The 23,638-nt window shown below is 39.0% G+C and overlaps 1 protein-coding gene across 1 annotated transcript in view; it reads right to left on the reverse strand.

Moving 5' to 3' along the window:
- Window positions 1-23,638, reverse strand: part of kcnh5a (potassium voltage-gated channel, subfamily H (eag-related), member 5a) — a 152,195-nt gene that overhangs the window by 109,305 nt on the left and 19,252 nt on the right. Inside the window, exons 3-6 of the mRNA XM_017710492.2 lie at window positions 17,829-17,935; window positions 15,934-16,062; window positions 6,215-6,330; window positions 2,042-2,434 (exon numbers count right to left, since the gene is read on the reverse strand). Coding sequence (XP_017565981.1) covers window positions 2,042-2,434; window positions 6,215-6,330; window positions 15,934-16,062; window positions 17,829-17,935 — 745 coding nt within the window. The remainder of the gene's footprint in view (window positions 1-2,041; window positions 2,435-6,214; window positions 6,331-15,933; window positions 16,063-17,828; window positions 17,936-23,638) is intronic.

Here is a 23,638-nt window from a genome sequence, read left to right on the forward strand (position 1 = left end):
ATGTAGATATAAAAATATACTGTGCATACTGTCTATCTGTCAGTTGCGAGTTTTTGCTGCTTGAAAATATGATTCACAAATCACTCTTCTGTGCCCTGCGCCATCATTTGAAGACAATTTTGACCTGAAACATTTTTTTTTTTACGTTTGTCACATTGCTGCACAAAACATTGACAAGTATTAATTTTAAATATAATCTTTGTGTTCCACTTGTTAGACAGACGATACACTCATTCAAATAAATTAGAACAGCTACTCAGGCATACAGCAATATAAACAAACATAGCAATTTCTATCTTCATTTTAGTTGTCTGCTTTCACTTTGTTTGACTGAACTTAATACCATGAAGTAATATAATTACTGAGGTCATTCTGTAAGACAAATGTTGTTATTGTACCTGGATGTCTTTACTTGTCACTTCAGCCCCATGCACTGTATATGTGGACATACGGCATAACAAAATGGTGCATCTTCAGAGCTAAGGTGCAACATAAAGCATGCAAAGTATGACAAGACATGCACAGAACTAAATATCCAGATTTTCCTTTGCAGCATATAAATAACCACATGTGGTCAATAACAGCTTCCTGGCAGCAATAAAGTGACTAGGAGTGTAATAATGCAAAACTGTGACAATGTGCATTCTGGAGATGTGACAATGCATCATGGGGAATGGACATTCTATTAATTAGACCATCTAATGCAACTGCATTTTGTGATCAATCAGCAACTCTCCCCAGCACTCCCCCTGCCTCCCAGCTCTAGTGTTATTAGTAAGTCATGCAACAATATGATCAGTCATCATTTTTCTCTATTAAAACTATCATGAGAATACTGTATCACAAACCCAACACCACCTGCAATAATAAATATGGAGAGATTTGTGTCCACTGAGATGAGATCTTTGCATGAATACTGTAGAGATATGAGTGCTGTGTGAATGTGAGGCATGAGTGAGTAACATTTTCTTTTAGAGTGAGCAAAGTTCTAAGTATTAACAGGCAAGTGTGAAGTACAAACTTCAAAGCAGTAGGTAATTATTTTGGTAAGTTCTGAGATAGTTTAAATAATTACTCTAAAATGCCAAACAGGTTCTAGATACTGACTGGGTAAGTGGGGAGTACAGTCTCCAAATTGCTGCTTAATTATTTTGTTTAAAACTATTATACATACTATTATACCAACTAAATTACACTGTCATGACTAATAGGTTATTAAAGTGATAAAGGGCATAGTTAAGTTCCTCATAAATACCAGATGTAACAAGGTGTGAAGTACAAACAAACACCTACTAAATTTTAATGTAATGTTTAAGCTGATTTACTCTGAGCCGACTGAATTTCATAATCGGACCGAATTTATCGGTCGTCATTTGCCTTGCAGTGTGAGAGGGGAAACGATGCCCGATTAATTGCCCAAACAATGTCTGACTGAGCAGTTGAATGATTTCTGACATGTCTGACATTATATACAAAATAAGTACAATGTAATCTGGTGTTTTACTCCACACATTCCCTGTTAATGCTCAGAACCGGTTGGGCATTTAAGTGTAATATAAAACAATTGCTTAGTAATTAGCAGTTTTACCTCACACCTACCTGGTTAATACTTAGAACTTCAGGGACTGTAAAAAAAAGTTTTGCCTGAGTGTAGTTCTTGTTAGTAAGTCAAGGAAGGCAGCATAGTGTTGAGTAGCCTGACTGGCTGATTGTATTATATCTTCTAGCATTTCTCACAGTTGTCTACTTGTGTTTCTTTGCTTGTAATTTGTAATAAAGCAAGGGGGAAGGAGGGAAGTTAGGGGGAAGAGAAAGAACGTAATACTAGCATCTGAGAGAAAACTAGCCAAATTGATAGATGCAAAGACATCATATGTTTGACAGCTTAAAATCTACATTGTTTAAACTTCATAATAATACTGCCACTGCATGAAAGGTAAATAAATCAATGAAACACAAACAAGCCTCAATCAAGTTATTTGCAACTCCATTGCAACTCAAAACAAAACAAGGTGCCACATTTTGTTCCTCTCTTTCTTACCTCATTCACATTCTCAAAGGCATTGATGATGTCATAGGGCAGGCATGAGAGCAGGTCTATGACGAACCATGTCTTCAGATAGTTCATACGTATCAATTTGGGGTCTGATATGACCTCTCCTCCAGGCCCCACGAACGTGGTGTGAAAGTTCAGCACAATATCCACCAGGAAGATGACGTCCACCACACTGTCCACCACCAGCCAGGCCAAGTTGTTCTGTTTGGTCTTGAAGGAGACATTGTAGGGCACCATGATGGCAGTGTAGAAGGTGAGTATAAGGATGATCCAGTCCCAGGTGGTCTTAAAGGTGCAGTAGTGTAAGATGATGTGAGGAGGGGTTTTAGGAGCCTCTTGCTTATACTGCGGGAGGATGTCCGAACCGAGCTGAAGAGCCTGGGCAAGGTAAGAACTTTGAGTTAGGATGTGACTTTGTGTTCATGTGCATCAAGAAATGAAAGAGAGCAGACATTTTGCTGCCATTACTGAACCATTAGAAGTGATGGTTATACAAACCCAATTTCCAAAATAGTTGGGACGCTGTGCAGAATGGAAATAAAAATAGGATGCAGTGATGTGCAAATCACGTAAACTGTAATTTTTAAAGGAAAATACACCGGTCTGGACTGCAGGTAGGTCAGTTTAGCACTGGACTCTTTTAATACGGAGCAATGCTACTGTAATACATGCAGAATGTGGTTTGACATCGTCTTGCTGAAATCATCAAGGCCTTCCCTGAAAATGACATCGTCTGGACAGCAGCACATGTTGCCAAAACATGTATATATCATTCAGCATTAATGGCGCCTTCACAAATGAGCACATCACCAATTCCTTGTGCACTAATGCCCCCCTAAACCATCATGAATACTGGCTTTAGAGCTATGCACTGACAACAAGCTGAGTGGTCTTTAGCCCGGAGGACACAGTGTTCATGATTTCCAAAAAGTATTTCAAATGTTGATCCGTCAGACCACAGGACACTTTTCCAGTTCCCCTCAGTCCATTTTAAGTGAGCTCAGGCCCAGAGAAGGTGGCAGCATTTCTGGATCCTGTTTATATTTGGTTTCTTGTTTGTGTTTTAGAGTTTTAACTTGCGTTTGTGGATGCAGTGATGAACTGTTTTCACAGACAGTGGTTTTCAGAAGTGTTTCTGAGCCCATGCAGTGATTTCCACTACAGAATCATGTCTGTTTATAATGCGGTGCTGCCTGAGGGCCCAAAGATCACGGCCAGCGAATACTGGTTTTTGGCCTCGCCCCTACATACAGAGATTTCACCAGATTCTCTGTTTTTTAATGATATTATCTACTGTAGATGATGAAAAGCTAAAGTTCTTTGCTGTTTTATGTTGAGAAACGTTTTTCTTGAATTGTTACTCTATTCAATGGTGCAGTCTTTCACAGAGTGGTGACCCCTCCTCATCTTTACTTCTGAAAGACTCCGCCTCTCTGAGATGCTCTTTATACCCAATCATGTTACTGACCTGTTGCCAATCAACCACCAGGTGTTTTTATTTTAGCATTACACACCTTTACCAGCCTTTTGTTACCCCGTCCCAACTTTTTTGGAACATGTTGCTGTCATTAAATAAAAAATGGGCAAATATTTTTTCAAAAAACAATAAGATTTCTTTTCTTTTAGCGTTTGATATGTTGTCTGTATAATATTCTCAAAGAGACATGGGGTTTAAATTATTTGCACTTCATTGCATTTTTTTATTTATTTTCATTTTGCACAACTTTTTTGGAAATGGGTTGTAGCTTGGAATAGAAAAGGATGTTGATGTTTTTTAGCCCAATAAAAAGGCAGTGAAACATTGATGTTATTGTCGTGTATACAGTCCTTTTTTTATTTCTTGACTTCAGATTTTAAGGTATAACAAAATTTAAACACATCTATTTACTGAGCTACATCATCATGAAATAGCAGAAATGAACCAACCAGTAGGTAGTAGAGCAAGACAAGGAAGATCATTTAAACTTGCAGCGGCAAAAAAACACTAGCTAATTAACTTGAAGGGGGCAAGGTCACCCTGCTTTATCAGAGTTAAACAGTTAAAGGGACATCACAATGGAATGGTTACAAAACAGTTTACATTTCCATCAGATTACAACACTGGAGCTCAGCTTGCCACAGAGACAAACCAAACATGCTAGCGAAAGCTCCAGTTTGCCCAGTGTGTTTAAGCCCTGAGCTGCTGAGTGAGAGTCAGCACGGGTGATGATGGTTAAAAAAATGACTATTTTTAAAATTATAGTTGGACTCCAGAAAATAAATTTGGCAAGACTGATGCCCAAAACTGATACAAGTCCAAGTACAGATACTATGATGTCCAGCAAGATAAATAAACGTCTTGAGACATTTAAACAGAGCAGCAAAACAAGGAACTCCAGACTTCTGAAAGCTACTGTACAACGGACACGTGACAGCATCACATAACAGACAGTACAAAGAGCAGCTATACCACATAGAATGTATCACAGTGAGAGTACAGACAAACATCAAGCTCAAAGTCATTTTACTTCTATTTATATAGATTTAATGGATGAAAACCCAACACATTTAAATTAATTTATCACATTTGACATCTGCTAACTAGGCTAGTAACATTACATGAGGTAACAAACTCATTTGTTGTTGACAAAGACTTCAGCCTTCTCGGTTTAAATTTCAAGTCACATCATCTACCACTGATGTTCGTGGTTTCATTCAGGGTGTAATTTAAGGCAGCAATAGCAAAAAAATAAATAGTAACAATTAAAAATTTCTGTACTTTGTGCAACGTGCTGTGCTGCATCTGCTATGAGGTTGTCTAGGAGCAGATTTAGCAATACTGAAAAATCAAACTAAAGGCCTCCTTTATATAATGTAGATTATCACTTTATTGACTTCTTCATACCAGGCATGTAACATGGAATAGCCCATTATAACCATGATTAGTGGTGTGCTGTGTTGAAATAATCACTACAATGGCTTATCTGTGTATATGTATATACACAGATAAGATACATATATATATATATATATATAAATATATATCGCTGCATGTTGCTGTTGTCAAAATAAAACCTTGTATCTCCATGTTGGCCTTTATGTTGTATGTAAATTTCATGAAGGATGGACCACAGAAAATGGCCAAAAAAGACTGGTTCCGTTGATTTACATTAAAAGTAGGTTTTTCCTTCTTCTGTAAAGTTACCATTTTGGAGATACGAGGTTATGTTCCAACAATAGCAACATGTATGTATGTACATATATGTGTGTGTGTGCGTGTGTGTGTGTGTGTGTGTGTGTGTGTATATATATATATATATATATATATATATATATATATATATATATATATAAATAAAACACTGCTGTGGGAACAAAACCTCAACAAAATTCCTCCAAGCTGGTGTGCAGGACTGATCAACAATTCAGAAACAATTGAAGTTATTGCTGCATAGGGGGGTTACACCACATATTGAAAGCAAAGGTTCACATACTTTTGCCTCTCACAAATATGTAATATTGGATCATTTTCTTCAATAAACAAATGATATAATATTTTTGTGTATAATATTTTTGTGTCATTCTAAGGACTTCTAAGAAATTCTAAAGGGTTCACAAATTTTCAAGCACCACTGTATGTGTATGTATGTATATATACACACACATACATACATACATATATTAAGTATATCTTAATTGTATTTTCATGGAGTTCTTGGCTGACAGGGGCCCTATGCAGCTGCCTGTCTTTGCCTAGTGCAAATACCACCTTTAAGGTAGCCTTACAGGCTTATCAGAGCCCCTCTAGATGTGTTGTCTTGGTCTATGTTCAATGTTGTTAGACCACAGATTGTGAGATCTAGTCTCAAACTGTGATTCTTCTTTGTAGTACTATTCCCTGTACAACTGTGAGACTTTACCTTTGAGAAATAACAGCAACACTATAGGGTCATAAAGGTCTCAGTAACACCCTACATACATCAGAACTTAGTGGCCAATGGAGTAAGCATCATCTAGTCTAAGAACAGTAGTGAAACTTAAAGAAGAGAGTGAAAAAAGCACAGACCTTTAAAGAGCATGACTCATTGATGATTTTGCTGGCCGGTGTAGATATCTGACCTTTCTGGTGTGAAAGTCTGCATGTGTGTGTGTGTGTGAGAGAGAGAGCAAAATACTAACCTCAGCCAGTCGTGAGTGCTTGTGGCTGACTTCAGTCTTGTTCATAGGCGCTAGTTGCTGCAGGGTGCCACGGCTGTTGGTCAGCGCCCTGGTCAGCCTCGCAAACTTGGTCCATCCTGCCACAGACAGAACCAGTTTAAAACACCTTGGCAACCTTACTCCTTTGTATCCGTCCATCTCACATCCTTAATTTTATACAAACGCATGGAAAATTAGCTGTGCCAAAAAGAATTGAGCCAAACTTATTTCACACTTTCTCTCTTTCTTGTCTTATGAAGTTACCATGATTTTGTGAATTAAACCCTGAGGAGGCTCCTTTGCTCTTTCTCAATTTCTATCTCTCTTGTTAAACCTTTGTCCCTCTTACTTTTGTCCATCTCTCATTCCCAAAACCTTTTTATTATGTTTGCTCCCATTCTTCTCAGAGGAAAAGGCTCAAGGAATAATATCTGCACTAGCTTATTTCTTCTATGTTCAAGTCAGCAGTCTACAAAGTCCTTTTCCTTGTGCTCTACAGCCACAGTGGCCACTTATGAGGCCATAATGTCTCTTAACAGTTTCAAAATAAAAAGGGCCAAGTTAAACAAACAGGTATAAGAGGGTCTGGCCAGAAGCAGGGTTTGAAGGCAGTTGCCCCTCATTAATGTTACACTGGTGGGAAGTTATTCTTTTGTCAAAATTTTATTATGACCAGTGGGATATGGTGCTGGACAAGAGTGGCAAACATATCCTTCTTTGTCTCAAAATAGCTGAGGAGCTGCCTGCTTTCTGGAGACCAGCGCTCAGCCGCTGCGCAGACAAACACGCCGGCTGCCTGCAGCAGCAAGGAAATCAAAAGCCAGTTGGTGAGCCACTGATGCTCAAGCCCCTTATTTCTTTTAGTTTGAAAAGAAATGTGCCAGACTAGACCCACTCTGCTTACTCTCTGCAGAAGACTGGATTTATAGCGCCAGCTCCTGAAAGCAGGCTGGAGGAAAGAGAGGGGAGAGAGAGGGAGAGAGAGAAGAGATGCTCTGCTGTTTTCCAATTTAAGTCACATCTCGTGAATGTGCAAAACACAAAAACGGAATAGGTCTCTTGTGGCCATTTTGCTTAGTCGCAGCAATAGCACACAAGAGCACTCACTGCACAACCAGGCGAGCTCCAAAAGGGAATAAGAAGGGGAAATCAGCCATGTGCACCGATTGGAGGGTTAGACCAAAATAGCACGCCTGCCTGTTTAAGCCCTTTCAGTGGAGCACGCAAAAATAAAACATGGCCTTATGGCACAAAGGACAAGGCAGACACATAGGCACCAAGTACTCCAGCATTCCTATGCAAGCCATTATTGCTGAGTAATTAAATGAAGATGAATTAGGTGGGGGTATGGCAGAATTGTCACAAGAGATTCAAATAAATGGATAAAATGAGTTGACTGGGGAGGAGGCAAATAGGGAGGAAAATCAAGAAGACAAGAGAGGGGTCAGTTAAGGACACTGTTCGAAAGATACAGCTAGAGAGAAAAAGAAAGAAACAATTGTCTGAGCCATCTGTCTCTCTCTGAAGGCAGAGCAGAGTGACAACACTGAGCAGGACCCTGGATCCCAGAGGGCTCTTGCAGCTCCAGCTCCCCTGCTGAGGAGCAGGCAATTCCCCATAGAGCTCCCCCTGGCTGGCCTTTGCTTCAGGGTTGAGGGGGAACATCAACTTTGCCATCCTGCCTTATGGAGTATCCTAAGGCCTACCGAGCTAAACTGGGCTAAGCAAGACCAGCTCTCTCCGAACAGGGCCAGCATTAACATAACACATAATGACAACAGTAGAGATACCCCCTATAATGTCCACATTTGTTTATTAGATTACATGTGAATGGAGTTAGTTGGCTTGGTATGTACCTAATATGACTTTATAAACCAACCACAGAACAGGGCCAACATTACTGTAAAATATCGCAGAGTTGGAGAAAACCCTCATAATGTCCAAATGTAGTAGAATGCATGTTGCGTTAGCTAGCTAGCCAGCCAATCACCTTGGCACCTGCATGTTTTTGGCTTACTTATGGCTAGACAATTAGCTAGTCTCAGCAAAAGGCCTGCTATCCTACATAAGCCCAAAGAGGCCTGACAAAATATTAGGGTCCAAGCCCAGTTTGGGACAATTGTTGTTCACATACAAATCAGGCCCAGTTTGGACATAGGTTTTGCTTATTTTACATTTTTAAATCAGAGAATATGCTTCGGTAAACTTTGCATGCTCTCATGTTCTCTCTCTTTAGTCTAGCTTAGTCAAAGCCAGTCTTACTATCCATTTGCTATGGATGAAATACAACCCCAATTCCAATGAAGTTGGGATGTTGTGTAAAACATAAATAAAAACAGAATACGATGATTTGCAAATCCTTTTCAATCTATATTCAATTGAATACACTACAAAGACAAGATATTTTGTGTTAAAACGGATAAACTTTATTGCTTTTTTGCAAATATTCACTCATTTTGAATTTGATGTCTGCAACACGTTCCAAAGAAGTTGGGACAGGGGCATGTTTACCACTGTGTTACATCACCTTTCCTTTTAACAACACTCAATAAGCGTTTGGGAACTGAGGACACTAATTGTTGAAGCTTTGTAGGTAGAATACTTTGCCATTCTTGCTTGATGTACAACTTCAGTTGATCTACAGTCCGGGGTCTCCATTGTCGTATTTTGTGCTTCATAATGTGCCACACATTTTCAATGGGAGACAGGTCTCGACTGCAGGCAGGCCAGTCTAAGACCCGTACTCTTTTACTACGAAGCCACGCTGTTGTAACGCGTGTAGAATGTGGCTTGGCATTGTCTTGCTGAAATAAGCAGGGATGTCACTGAAAAAGACGTTGCTTGGATGGCAGCATAAGTTGCTCCAAAACCTGCATGTACCTTTCAGCATTAATGGTGCCTTCACAGATGTGCAAGTTACCCATGCCATGGGCACTGACACACCCCCATACCATCAGAGATGGTGGCTTTTGAACTTTGCGCTGATAACAATCCGGACAGACCTTTTCCTCTTTGGCCCGGAGAACACGATGTCTATGATTTCCAAAAACAATTTTAAATATGGACTCGTCAGACCACAGGACACTTTTCCACTTTGTGTCAGTCCATCTCAGATGAGCTCGGGCCCAGAGAAGTCGGCAGTGTTTCTGAGTGTTGTTGATATATGGCTTTCGCTTTGCATGGCAGAGTTTTAACTTGCACTTGTAGATGGAGCGACGAACTGTGTTCACTGACAGTGGTTTTCTGAAGAGTCCATGTGGTAATATCTGTTACAGAATGATGTCGGTTTTTAATGCAGTGCTGCCTGAGGGATCGGATTGCTGCTTACTTGCAGAGATTTCTCCAGATTATCTGAATCTTTTGATGATATTATGGACTGTAGATGATGAAATCCCTAAATTCCTTGTAATTACACATTGAGAAATGTTGTTCTTAAACTGTAGGACTATTTGCTCACGCAGTTGTTCACAAAGTGGATGCTCCCTTTCAGGGATGCTCACTTTATACCCAATCATGACACTCACCTGTTTCTAATGAACCTGTTCACCTGTGGAATGTTCCAAACAGGTGTTTTTTTTAGCATTCCTCAACTTTTGTTGCCAGTGTCCCAACTTCATTGGAACCTGTTGCAGGCATCAAAATCAAAATGGGTGAATATTTGCAAAAAACAATAAAGTTTATCCATTTGACATTAAATATCTTGTCTTTGTAGTGTATTCAATTGAATATAGGTTGAAAAGGATTTGCAAATCATTGTATTCTGTTTTTACTTATGTTTTACACAACGTCCCAACTTCATTGGAATTGGGGTTGTAAAAATAAAACTTGTCAAATGGAAACACTTCAAAATTTCAAATAAGTCAGAGACATTTTCACTGTAAACACATCATGACCTGGTCATTGCATCAGATAAAAAGCACATTGCTCCCATAGTGAACAGCTCTGTCTATAGTATTTTGAGCTTTGTTAACAAGATGACTAGCATTTTGTCTCTTCAGCGACATATTCACTATGGATGCAGCCGTTGCTTACAGATCAGTGTCAGAGTACTGCCTTGCACCAGTGAAGTTCATGTCAGCTGCAGCAACAGCTCGGCTTTGTACGTGTAGAGCAGGAATGTCCAATCATATCCACAGAGCTGGTCTGACTGCAGGCATCCCTGACCCTATCAGTTTGTCTCAGTTTTCAACAACAGATCAGGTGTGGTCCTACTTGTTTGAATGAAAAACCACAGTCACCCCAGCCATTTGGGGACAAGTTTGGACACCACTGGTATAGAGTATTTTAGTTCATTTTTGGTCAATCAACTAAAGCACAAGTCTACCAAAACTCTGTCTCTGTCTCTCTGTTGCGTGCAAGAGGATTCAGGTTTCAAATTTAGTGCTAGCAGTCAGATTTGCTTGGCTAATGTCTCAAAGTCAGAGACCAGAAGTTTGGGCTTCAATTTCATGACTATGCAGACCTCTAGTCTCACCCTCAGATGCTTCACCCACAATCATACAGAAACCTCTCAAGAGCCTGGCTTGTGAGTGATTAGCTAACTAACTAGCCCATTCTGCAGCTTAGTGACATACAATATCTATATTATCTAGCTTTTGTGAATTAAGAAAGAGTCACACCTTTCTACTGAATCCAAGGTGATAGAAGAGTATATGGAAGAAGAGATGTCAGGGGAGGGTGGAGATGACATCTACTAGCTAGCCTGTCCCCTGTGGACCATTGATTCAGTAGACTCTTTCCATCTCACTGTTTAACTGTGAAGTCATAGTGCATATAGGTGATGACTTGAGAAGCTTCTGCCAGGGAACATTAGACTAGGAAGAATTCCCCCAGGATTTCACTGTTGCCATGGACTCCATATTATTTTTTCATTTCTTTCCCTACGTCTTATTATTTGGACTTTGCACACTTCTCAGTAGCTGATGACAAATAGCATTGGATTGACAGGTCAAAAGTGCTTCAGACTGGAAGGTAAGCACATCGGGACTCCTACATTCATACAAGCATACAGAAGAACTCACCATTGCTACAGAGAGAGGTTTGCAGATAATTGGAACACGAGGGAAAGTGGACACAGACGCACACATGTACTCAAACACACTAAAAACCATAATGATGCTGCATTTACTGATGAGGAATGTTCACAGCGATTGCTGTGCATATTTCATGACTTCCCTAAAGGCACTCTGGAGCATGGCAGTGCCTTCTTGAATGGTGCATGTGATCCCAGTGGGACTCCTAATCCCTCTGAAACCAATACACACACACAAAGCCACACTCTGCCCAAAGATCTTTGTGCCCTAAGGCTGGTGGATGAAGCTACACAGTGACACGCAATAGAGCTCCTGGAATAGTGTTCCACTACATGACTTCCTAATTACAATTCAGGCTTTGCCAGGCATATAAAAAGCATGTAATAGAAGCACTAAGGCCTTTTTGCACAACACGAGCTGTGCAGTAGCCTAGTGAACGAGATTATCCACTACAGTACATCTATGAAGACAGTTTAGTAAGGCACCTGATTATATATATATATATATATATATATATATATATATATATATATATATAAATATATATATCCAGAGCAATGGACAGTGCAAAAAAGAGGTGAGGAAGAGGGTGCAGGCAGGATGGAGTGGGTGGAGACAGATGTCAGGGCTGATGTGTGACAGAAGGATAGCAGCAAGAGTGAAAGGGAAGGTTTACAAGACAGTAGTGCGTCCTGCTATGATGTATGGTTTGGAGACTGTGGCTCTGTCTAAAAGACAGGAGGCTGAGCTGGAGGTGGTGGAGATGAAGATGCTGAGATTTTCGTTGGGAGTGACAAGGATGGACAAGATTAGAAATGAGCAGATCAGAGGGACAGTGAAGGTGGAGCAGTTTGGAGATAAAGCCAGAGAGGCCAGGTTGAGATGGTTTGGACATGTGTTGAGGAGGAATAGTGGATATATTGGGCAAATAATGTTGAAGATGGAGCTGCCGCGTAGAAGGAGAAGAGGTAGACCTCAGAGAAGGTTTATGGATGTAGTGAAGGTGGACATAGAGATGGTTGGTATGAAAGTAGAGGAGGCAATGGATAGGGCAAGATGGAGGCAGATGATCCGCTGTGGGGAGGGAGCAGCCGAAAGAAGAAGCCGAAAGAAGAAGAAGAATATATATATATATACTGGCAAAGAACAGAACAAATCAGGTCCCAACAGTCTCCATACAATACTGAAATCCAATTTAGAGGAAGGGTTGACTAGGCTCACCTTGAACTCCAATTAACCCTTTTCATGGATGCATGAAGGATCAGAAAGACTGAAGCTTGGGTCTCATTAAAATAAGCATTCTACGTAAAACTCATACCTTAACATATTGTTGTTGTAGGTCATGTAAAGTTAATATGGTGGAATTCAATGAATATATCCCAAGCAAAAAAGTGAGCATTTAACTGGTGGTCAAAGGATATGGTGTTGCAAAACATTTAGCAATAAAATTATATATTAAGGTCATTATCAGTGTAAGGTGCCTTTGGGGGCTTATAATGTGCCCCCCCCCCAAAAAAAAAAAAAAAAACGAAAAGAAAAAAGAACACAATTATAAAAATTTAGTACTAAATTTAGTAATTTAGTAACTGCAAGCAGACAATTTGGGAATCAACCACATTTCCAGTCTGTCAAATGCAATACAAATTAAATTAAATAAAATTACATTTCCTTCAAACTGCGGCAATATAATTAACGTTGATGTGTCCCAACAGTATTTTAGTTCATTTTTTTAGTTTAGTTATGAAATCTGCTAAAAATTAAAAAGTACTTAAACAAAAATTCAAAATGCTTCCTTGGTGTAATAATTCACTTCAAAAATGTTAATTATTTATATTGATATATGTTTTTTTTTTTTTGCTAAAACAAAGATGACTTCATCACAATGACTTGTGATTAATGACATTTTATTTTAGAGTTTTATAAATTGCGGTTGTAGAGACTTTCTGTGAATCTTTTTTGATTCATTTTTACAGAAACATACTGTAAATTATGCAATACGCTATTAAGAATCGAAAATAAAATACAAAATACAATAAAATTGTAATTCATGAAAACTATGTTTTTTGAAATACTTATCATAAAACCTGTACATTTCTAAATTTGTTTACAGTCTGTCCACTTCATTGGGGGGAAATATGATACACTTTTGACTGAATTTAGTATTTTATGAACAGATTGTTGACCTTCAGTTAGCAAAGTTTTGAATTGTTCAAGGTGACCTCACACTGTTTCAGAGACATAATATTATATTCTGAAACGTTAAGTAACTAAATATTTTATAAAGTCAGGATTGCCATGTTAGTCTTGACTACATCCAGCCACAAACACAATACAATGAAAATTAGGAAATATAATTGTAGATCTTTGATCTTTTGATGAGGTCCACCTTCACAAGCCTTTGGATTGGTTTTGAAATTTCACTCCCAGTTTGTTCCCACCTTAATAAGCCTACATTCCCATAAACATTTAGCCCACAATTTCTTCACAATTAAAGACTAACCTCAAATCTAGGAGGGGAGACCAAGAGGAATAGTAACAATAAAGAAGTGGTTTGGTTCTTTGTCCTCTTTAGCCTTGGTGGTCTAATAATGGTGCAGATGTGGTTTTGCCCCAGCTTCTCTACCTTAACAGGTACCTTACCTGCCTGTCTTTCTGTGTCTCTAACGGACAAGTCTCACAACAAAGTGACACTAACTACCAGTCTACTTCTCCAATTCAGCACGTGTGCATGTGTATATTTCAGGAGGGTACACTGTAAATCAAGACCCCTGTCAAAGGACAAGCACTTCAACTTAGCAGAGCCACAACCTGATAAGGAAAATAGCCACCGGTCACACGGAGCGAGAGAGAGAGACAGAGAGAGAGAGAGAAATATAGAGAGATCTGACAGTGCCCATCAATCACAGACATGAGAGAAGTTCTCTAGCACTTGTTCCTGCGCTGCCGGGAGAAAGAGCACTCTCAAACGCAAAGTGACAGCTCGTCTGTCTCGTGATTTGGCCCTGCGCTCTTCTGCAGCTTACAGCAGCACACAAATCAGCTCAGAAAGAGCCCCTCTAATTGACCTTGTAATAGCCCTTTCACACAGTATCTTTTTTTAAAGTGAAGCATTGTAATTATTAAGGCAGTTCTGAATTTGAATGAGAGTTTGAGAGGGTAATGCATTCACTGTGATAAAGACTCCAAGCAAACACTTTGCCAAAGACCAGGTTTAGGTTTTATAATTGAATGAATTGCAACTCAATTGCAATCGTTGGAAATTATTAACACCCTGACAAATGCAAAAGGTCTTGAGAGATTTAATTGACCAATGTGAATTAATAGGCCAACAGTTTCAAACAGTCTAACCAATACAAATCTACATATGATTACCGTGCACCCAATAAACTGTTCACTTATGTCCAAAATACTGTGCAAAAGTCAGAGACCACCTTGCATGTGTTCAATGCTCAGTCAATAGAGCCATGGAATACAAGTTATTTATTTTTCAGTGTCAGAAAAAAAAGCATATATATATATATATATATATATATATATATAGACAAAATGCTTGCAAATGTTCTTCTGTTGTCCATCTCCTTGTCTCAGTAGCAGCTTCTTGTCAGCTACACAGCCTTTTAGATTCATAGCGCCGAGTTGTGCTCTCACAGTGGACGGATGGACAGAAACATTTTTTTCAGATCTAAAAGCAAGAGTGGAGCTTGACTTCCTCCTGATGAAAGTACTGTTTATCTGACAGTTACAGTTTTGGTGGTTTACCACAGCTTGCAGAGATGTTAGGAGTCTCGTTTTCACTATATCTGCATGTAGTATTTTGATCTCCGGTTTTGAAAGCAATTTGAAAGTAATTTTACTTCTTTCCCTTTGACATTCACTTACACTTTCCTTACGCATGTGGATTATCATATTTTATCTCCTCAGAAATATCTTCTGAAGAAAAGGAATTACTTAATGGTTGTTTTGACTGAAAACTAAATTAATCCAAGGAGGTCTCTTGACATTTGTACAGGGCTGTGTGTATAACGACAAACTTTCAGCAAGGCCCTGTGTTCTTCCACAAATATAAGCTGCAGCTCACAGCAACACACAAGCTTGGAAGCAGCAAGTCTAATTGACTTTATAATGGCTCTTTTACACTGCATACATTTTTAAAGTGGAGCACTGTAATTATTAAGGCACTCCTGAATTTGAATGAGAGCGTGAGGGAGTAATGCATGTGTAGTAAAGAAGACACCAAACAAACACTTTGCCAAAGAGCACCATGTGTAATCTGATATGTGAATGCATTGTAAGGCCCCTCTAGATAAAATATTCATCATGATAAGATATTTAGAAAAAATAAAGGCAACTAATACTATGTGGCATAGAATGTGACAAGAGAAAAGTGGGAAATTGAGCCTCTTTTTGTGGCGGGCAAGCAACACTGGAGTTCCCCAGCTGTTTAACCCTGATTAGCAACTCACAGATTCAACATGACGAGTGCGGTCGAGTTAAACCTGCAGAGTTTCCTAAGCAAAACTTCAGCATTTCATGACAATTCTTGATTAAGACACAGGAGACTGAACCGTCTTCCCTCTTCAGTCCGTAAGTGAAGTTATTACTCACTGAACTTTTCACCTAAGTCTAGTCAAAGCCTTTTCAACAGATCAGCAAATGGAAGAGTCTTACCTTTTGTGGTCTCGTCCTCGATGGGTTGTTTGAAGACGGTTATATCCTTGAATGTACAGAGGAACAGAACCACTTTATCGTTCTCATTCCTGATTGGAGCCACCTGCATGTACAGCCACACTGGGGTCCCTGACGGGTCCAAGGAGAGGAGGAATAAAAGGAGAGAAGGGGGCGAGATGACATAAATGGTTGTGAAAGAACAGAAGGAGAGTAAGGGAATTGGAGGAGTGAAATCAGGAGAAAAGAAAGTTGGAAAAATAAAGTGAGGGTTGAGGTTTAGAAACAATGATTAAAGACATGAGAAAACGAGAAGAGAAATTACAGAATAACTTCATCAGCTGATTCGTTAGGAATCTGTTCCGTAGCTGCCTAAAGCATTCATTAAGCCCAGGATTTCCCAGACTGGCTTATCTTAAAGAAGTGGTTTAGGACCATTTAAGTGCCTACACAGATTAATGGAAAGCATGAAATAAGGACTTTAGGCCTTAACAGCTACATTATTTAAGTTAGTCATTCTAAGTTCCTTATCGTATAGAATATAGAGGCAAAGGCATTTGGAAACAGAGTAAATTTTAGTTCTCTAAGCTATTACACCAGCACACAAAGGGTGATCATTTATAACCAAGTCAGAAATTATTAAACTCTGAAGTGAACTCTATGGTAAAGTGGCAGATTTGTGAAGGACTGGGAGAAATTCATTTCAAAGAATCTGAAACACAATTCTTAAGGTTATGCTCAATATTACCACTACTTAAGGAGGCATTCTGGTCCAAAATTAGAGGTTAATATGTTATTTGTAGTGTTGTGTAATATTCCATAGCATAGTATTGTGCTCCTCATCAGTTTAAAATATATTTTATTGGCCTCTCACTACAATGCCCAGCATGCATTACGCAAATACATCAAACAACTGTTGGGAATCCCTGTGGTGTCAACCAATCCTGACTGTCTAGCCACTGAGCTACAGGCTAATAAATACAAGCTAACATTAGTGTAAACTCTTACCTCAGCCATTGAACAAAATCATTAAGACAACTAAACTTGAGGATATTGTTATAGCCATGTTACTATCGTGTCACCTTAACTTTTCGCTTGTTGTCTTTATCTGATGAGTCATTTGTATCATTTGTGTAATTCATTCTTTCTATTGTAACAATAATTTGAAGAGAGTACAGTTATGTGGCTGTGATAAGATATTCAGGTTTCTAGCAATAACTTTAGCTATGTGGCTGCCATCTGAATCAGTTAACAAAAAAGCCCGTCCGAAAGCAGTTGTAGCTTTAAAAAAGTTCCTCCCACCTTCAATATACATCATCATAAGGGGATTTTCCTAGTCTTTAAAAAGGAAAATCTCACTACAGAGACTTTTGTGGCACCACTGAGACAAGAAATCATGTCTAAAACAGATTTAGCTATAGTTAAATTTCTCATTTAGGCAAGAATGTCCAAAAAGTTCTAAAATTTAGCTGGGGTTAACTTTGTTTATTCAGAGTTGCTGATATTAGTTCAATATTTACCTTAAGGCTAATGGGAACTTTTTGATATGCTGCTCACTCGTGTCTTTGTAAAATGACAATCTTGAACAGAACACTGAAGAACTCATAATATGCATTTTTGACTATGTTAAAAAGGTACTTTGGGACCAAACTCATTATTTCCACCTGGGTTTGCCTCCAGAATACTCTTCAAGTAATGGTTCTGAAGCTTTGAAAATGAATGAGAAGTAAGTGAAGAGCAGCTTAAATATGGCTTAAATGAATAAGCACTTTAAAAAAGCCCTCTTATGGATGACAGAAAAGCTCCTGTGCATTCTTTCCCTTGATACAGAGGCTGCAGGCCCAGCTAAGAGCCTTAAAAACACCCTGATTGCCTGCGACGTGGCTTGTAATACTCACTGTTCTTCTTATAGAGCAGCACTTCAAAGCAATTGGACTCATAGTTATCAAAGGTCTGTCTGACTTTGTCTATTGTCTTCTTGTCTGTCAGTTCACCGTACATGAAACTGCCAAGAGGGAAAGAGAAAGAAGAAAAGAATGGGAGTGAGAAGGGATGGAGGAAAGGAGAGGCAGATGAGAAATGGAATAGGATAGAGAGAAAGAGACAGAGAGAGGGACACAGAGAGACAGAGAGAGTTAGGTGGGTGCGCACACCTGTGTGGCACAAACATCCGCTCAACAAACTCCTTATCTGTCAGTGTCAATTAATTCTGTGAGGGTGCATGTGTTGGGCGGGGTGGGCGATGATGCTGGCTGTCAGATCCCACCGTTGCACTGTTTGTCTTCAACACAGAGGAGGCTGGGTAAACACACACAGCCTGACCGCTCAAGGAACACTGATCTCACTCTTATTGCTTTTAAACCCGCTTAATAGGTCTGCTTTCCAGACACAGATTAAAGCTAGTCTTGGGACTAAATTAAATGTTAAAAATGAGAACCGATACTCAAATCCTTTCGGAAGGCAAGGACTATGCTTAACCTGCTCCACAAAATCAAAACAGATTTTAAATAGAGCAAACATTTTGATATTGGTACTATATATTGGTGAAGTTAATGCATAAATAATTGTAATGTGATAAATGGTTGTTTTTTGTTTGTTTGTTTGTTTTGTTTTTTTTTCCCACATTGTTAACTAGTGTTGTAGTCAGGACTGCTGGAGGCAAGTCTGAGCCAAGACTGAGTCAAGTCCAAGTTAGTAACGAGAGCAGGAGCAGCCGAGACCAAAACAAGACTGAGGTCACATTCCCCCTACATAATATATATATATATATATATATATATATATATACATGCACTAAAAGTTGCAGAAAAATGCCATAAAAGTGTGTAGAAGATGTAAAGAAAAAGAAAAAGAAAAAGAAAAGCAAAAAAAAAAAAACATGCAATTAGACAAGAGGCATCCAAATTTTTGCATATGACTGTATATGACCGAACATGCAGCCACTGCCCTCACTGGATTTTGGTGATGATATCTATGTTCATGTGAATCCTGCATTAACAGGATGAAACTGTCATTGAGTTATCGAAATGAAAAAACTGTGAAGAGGCTTATTTCATGTACTCAGAACTTTCACAGCTTTTTAAATAGAAAAAAAAAATCATATTGTCAAATTTGAGCAAGTAAGATACACAATCCACTACACAAAATAATGCAGTTAATTGCAATTGATTATTTTGAATATTAGAAAATGCACTGGCAAAGACATGCTCATTCATGTAATTGTGCAAATACACACACACACACGCACATGCACACACACACACACACACACACACAATCTAAACTGCTCATCCTTCTAGGTTGCAGGGTGTAATGCAATGTTTGCGTAAAATTATATGTATATTCATACATTAAACCATGGTATGCATTAATCTCATATGACTCTGCCAACAGTAAAGAGCAATGAAGCCAACTCACCCTTCCAATAAAACAGTGACTGCAGGATTGATGGCACATATTGTCAGATTCTATTGCACTGTAAAGTATGACTAAGCATGTGGATTTCTGGATTTGTCAGTTGGTTTATGTCTGATGATATTTCTCAGTACAGTTTACTTTAATGTATCTGTATTAACGATTTTATGGATGCTTCACCAATCAATCTTACATGACTCAGGTTATTAACTCAGCACTTAAATCTAAAGCAAATAAATATGCAAACAGTTATGTGTACAAGTATCAAAATATTTTACTGACAGTGACAAAATAAGAGAACGTTTTGATAGTTTGTCACTTATCTGAAAAAAATGGACATGGAGGAATGAGGGCGCTAGGTATTCATTTAAGGCATAAATCACGTACGCAGTGTGGCGAGTAATCAACTGTGTGATTTGTTTTGGATCTGCACACATAAAACAGTAACAATAAAACACATATGGAAAGAACAATACAGGACTTCCCTCTAATATCTCAGTTATTGGACAAATGGATCAATCTTAAACAGTGTGTCTCTCTTTAGCACTTGGTTGACTAAATAGTCTGTGACCCATTGGACACTGATTATCTTTACTGGTAAAGCATTGGCAGGTCTGTAATGCAGCCACTTTCAGTTCCTCAGAAAGTGAAATGCTTGCTGAATGGTGTTCATGGTGTCAGGAGCTTAACAGGGCCAGTCAATAATATTCCACATCTGGACACCACAAAATTATTTAACTAAGTTATAGTCCTACTATAAGGTGAAGTACCATCCACTAAGTTTTGAAGCATGTGGTTGGATCAGAGCACTTAAGATGCTTACACTTCAGAATTCACTCCGCTGTTGCTGTCAGCAGTCACATCTTTAATAAAGATAAATGAGCCAGTTTCAGTGGCAGCAGCAGAGACCTGTGCTACTGTGTTTCACAGATGAAGTGATATTTTTTGGACCATGAGCAGGATTTTTTTTTCTCAGCACCTTCCTCATTTCATCACTCTGCCACAGCTTAATCTTTGACTCATCTGCCCATAAGACTCTCCCATGACTCTAAAGGCTTTGCATACAAAGTATAAACTGTAAATTAGATTTTTAAATGATTAAGATGTAAACAAAGTCATTCAGACTGGTTTGACATACAATTCAAGAGAAATTTGTAGGTAGAATTGTTCACAATGGTGTTGATAGGAACCAGCTTCTGAAGCATTTAAAAGCTATATTACAAAGTTATGATGCAAAATGGTTGCAAATATATTTCCTGATGTCTGAGACATTGTGAAAGGTCAAATTGCACTTTGCTGATTTTCTACGTAAAAAATAAGTACACGTTCTCTATAGAGAGATACACTTAACTATGGCAAATCTTTTAACCAACAGCATATGGATATATATTATGTGCCAAAACATTTGCACAGGACACATTTCGGTAGTTTTATTTTTCCCCCAATATGATAAATTCCACTAATAAAAAGCAATCATGCATTAAAATGTCCAGAAGTGTGTTCTCTATAGAAGATGTGTTAACTTATTTTCACTTAGACAATCAACAAAACATGTCCATTTGATCAGTGGTCCCCACACTTTTGCATAAACATCATAAACCCTGGTTCCTTTCACCACCACTGTAAAGAATATCCTTCACTCCCATTTGCCTGCAAGCTTCTCTACAGCACATCACTTTACATTAAAACTCTGCTTACATCTAAAAGGTTGAATTATGCAGACATTTGGAAAAATTGGTGGAATTTCTTTATAATCCTATTTCAAATTTAAAGTGCATTGTGTCACTGTCCAATATTTGTGTGTAGTGATCCTCTGCTCATGCAGTTGCTAAGCAAATTCAAATGGCAAAAGATCCATCAGTAAGAAGGAACTCTCTCTCTTAGCCATCTATCAGGTCTGTCACAAAGTTCTCCAAAGTGGTTTTATATAAAGGGGAAATCAGAAAGTTGCTGTCCCCATGGCAACAGTCACCGCTCTTTGATTGGGTAGAGGGGGATATTTAAGACCGAGTCTGAACCTGCAGACAGGTGGCTATGGCTCATGGAGAATGGTAGGCAGTTATTTTGGGCTGCTTCTCTCTCTCTCTCGCTCTCTCTCCCTCTCTCTCTCTCCCTCTCTCTCTCCCTTTCTCTCTCCCTTTCTTTCTCTCTCTCTCTCTCTCTCTCTCTCTCTCTCCCTTTCTCTCTCTCTCTCTCTCTCTCTCTCTCTCTGTCTCTCTCTCCCTCTCTCTCCCTCTCTCTCTCCCTTTCTCTCTCTCTCTCTCTCTCTCTCTCTCCCTTTCTCTCTCTCTGTCTCTCTCTGTCTCTCTCTGTCTCTCTCTCTCTCTCTCTCTCTCTCTCTCTCTCTCTCTCTCTCTCTCAGCATGATTACAGCCTGGCAGATGAGCAGTTCTGAAAAAAGCTTGCCAGGCTTGTATAAACAATTTAGTAAACTTTTCAGAACAAAGACATCTCTCTCAAAGTTTTGCTTGTTTTAATACTTTGCTCATCATGTTGGGCTCTGTAAGAGCAGAAATAGAGGCATAATGACTTCTCTGAGGGGTGCAGAGCTGTAACTGGTGGGCATTTTATCAGGATATAGTAACAGATCTTCAGGATTTTTATTGCTTTAGCTGACGAAGCATCGCACAAGCTCTGTTTCTAAAAACCTTTCTGTGCCCACAGTTGCTTGGCTATCACTTTTGGTGGGGGGTGTTTCCATTCCCACCCCGAGTGACACAGTCTCCTGGTCCTATTGGGCGGTAACAAGGCACTCGGAGATGGCCCTGAGCCAACAGCAGGAAATTTAGCATGTAAGCAGCCAGAGGAAATAAAATAAATAAAATAGCACAGGGCCAATGCTAGTGTGGCTCCAAACACTGCAGGACAGAATTGAGGCAGGTCAATTTAGAGCCACCACCCTGAGGCAGGGGAAGAAGTGTGGCTTTTCTACCTCCAGCACTGCAGAGAAAGTGTTAATTAGTTCTGTACCTGTGTCACCACTGACCGGTAGAATCAGCAAGTAGAGGCACACTGACACTGTGGCTTTTCATTCAGACACAGTAGAACAGCCAGAGTAATTGACTGTGAACGGGCCCTTATTTCTGTGTTTAAAAAAAATAAAAATAAAAAAATATCAAACCTTGCACTGCAGCTTTTTTGCTTCTGTAAGTTCTCCATCAATTATATCATCTGAAAAGCTTAGTGTGCTTTTCTAACCAACAATAGCACCAGCACCAGTAGCTCCACTGCAATAGAGTTAGCTTTCCAAACGCATTAAGGGAATGTGTTTCAAATGCAAGTCAGGCAATGTCTTCAAGTCAAATAAACACTGAATTTTAATGGGACAGGACATAGTGCTTTCTTCTGTTATTGTGGGCACTCAGCTCCACAGTGAAACAGTAACTGAATTATATTAGCATTAGCAGGAGTGTTTTGAGGCATTTTCACACGTGGCTCATTTCATTGTTTCAAGTGATGTCAGACTAAAATGTTTTTTGAGATGCAATTTTTGGTAGCGCTTTCTCTTACAGTTCCCCAAGTATTACTTCAAGCAAAATGCCCATTACATTCACTTCTAAATTTAATTAATAAATTACATTCAAATGCCCGACAGGTGATATATATTAGCGTGATAAAGCATTGAGACACCCCTTCTAACTACAGAATTCAGCTGGTTTAAGATGTCCTCATTGCTGACACAAGTGATCAATTGCGTAAAAACAGCTTGTATAATTTCCATGGAAAGCAGTACCAGTTGGGGTTGGGCAGTATCCCTTTTTTTAATACCTTCAAAATGTCTCCAAATATAATTGAAGTATACAGTGTCACCTGGGGGTTGGATCTATAGCCTGATCAGCTAACTTAGCATTAGTTTAGCGAGCAGGTTACAGACCCAGCCAATGCCACAGTACAGGTTTGATTCTGTCTGACTGATGCTCTGCTGATACAAGTTTAGGTGATTAAATCTGACAGAGCAAAAGTCTCGTGATTGGTGTTGGAGTGACAGGAGGCCGAAATTAAACCTGTTTGTGGTGTTTGGGACTGTAGCGTAATGTTGGGTTTGAGAAAGTAGTGATGGCTGAATACTAATACTAATACTCTTGAATGTATTCAGCAGTTGTAATACATAAAATGTTACATATTCCGAGTATATTTAGAATATATTAGAATACATATAGATAAGGCAAATGGGAAAAAACTGCTGTTGTATTTTTTTCCATTCACACTATGCCTCACTATTACTGACTAGCAGTCTTCTTCGTGTAATTGTTCTGTAAACATGTTTGATGAAAAATTCACTTATGTAAATGAA

Source organism: Pygocentrus nattereri, chromosome 4 (assembly GCF_015220715.1).
Source record: "Pygocentrus nattereri isolate fPygNat1 chromosome 4, fPygNat1.pri, whole genome shotgun sequence".
Taxonomy (NCBI): Eukaryota; Metazoa; Chordata; class Actinopteri; order Characiformes; family Serrasalmidae; genus Pygocentrus; species Pygocentrus nattereri.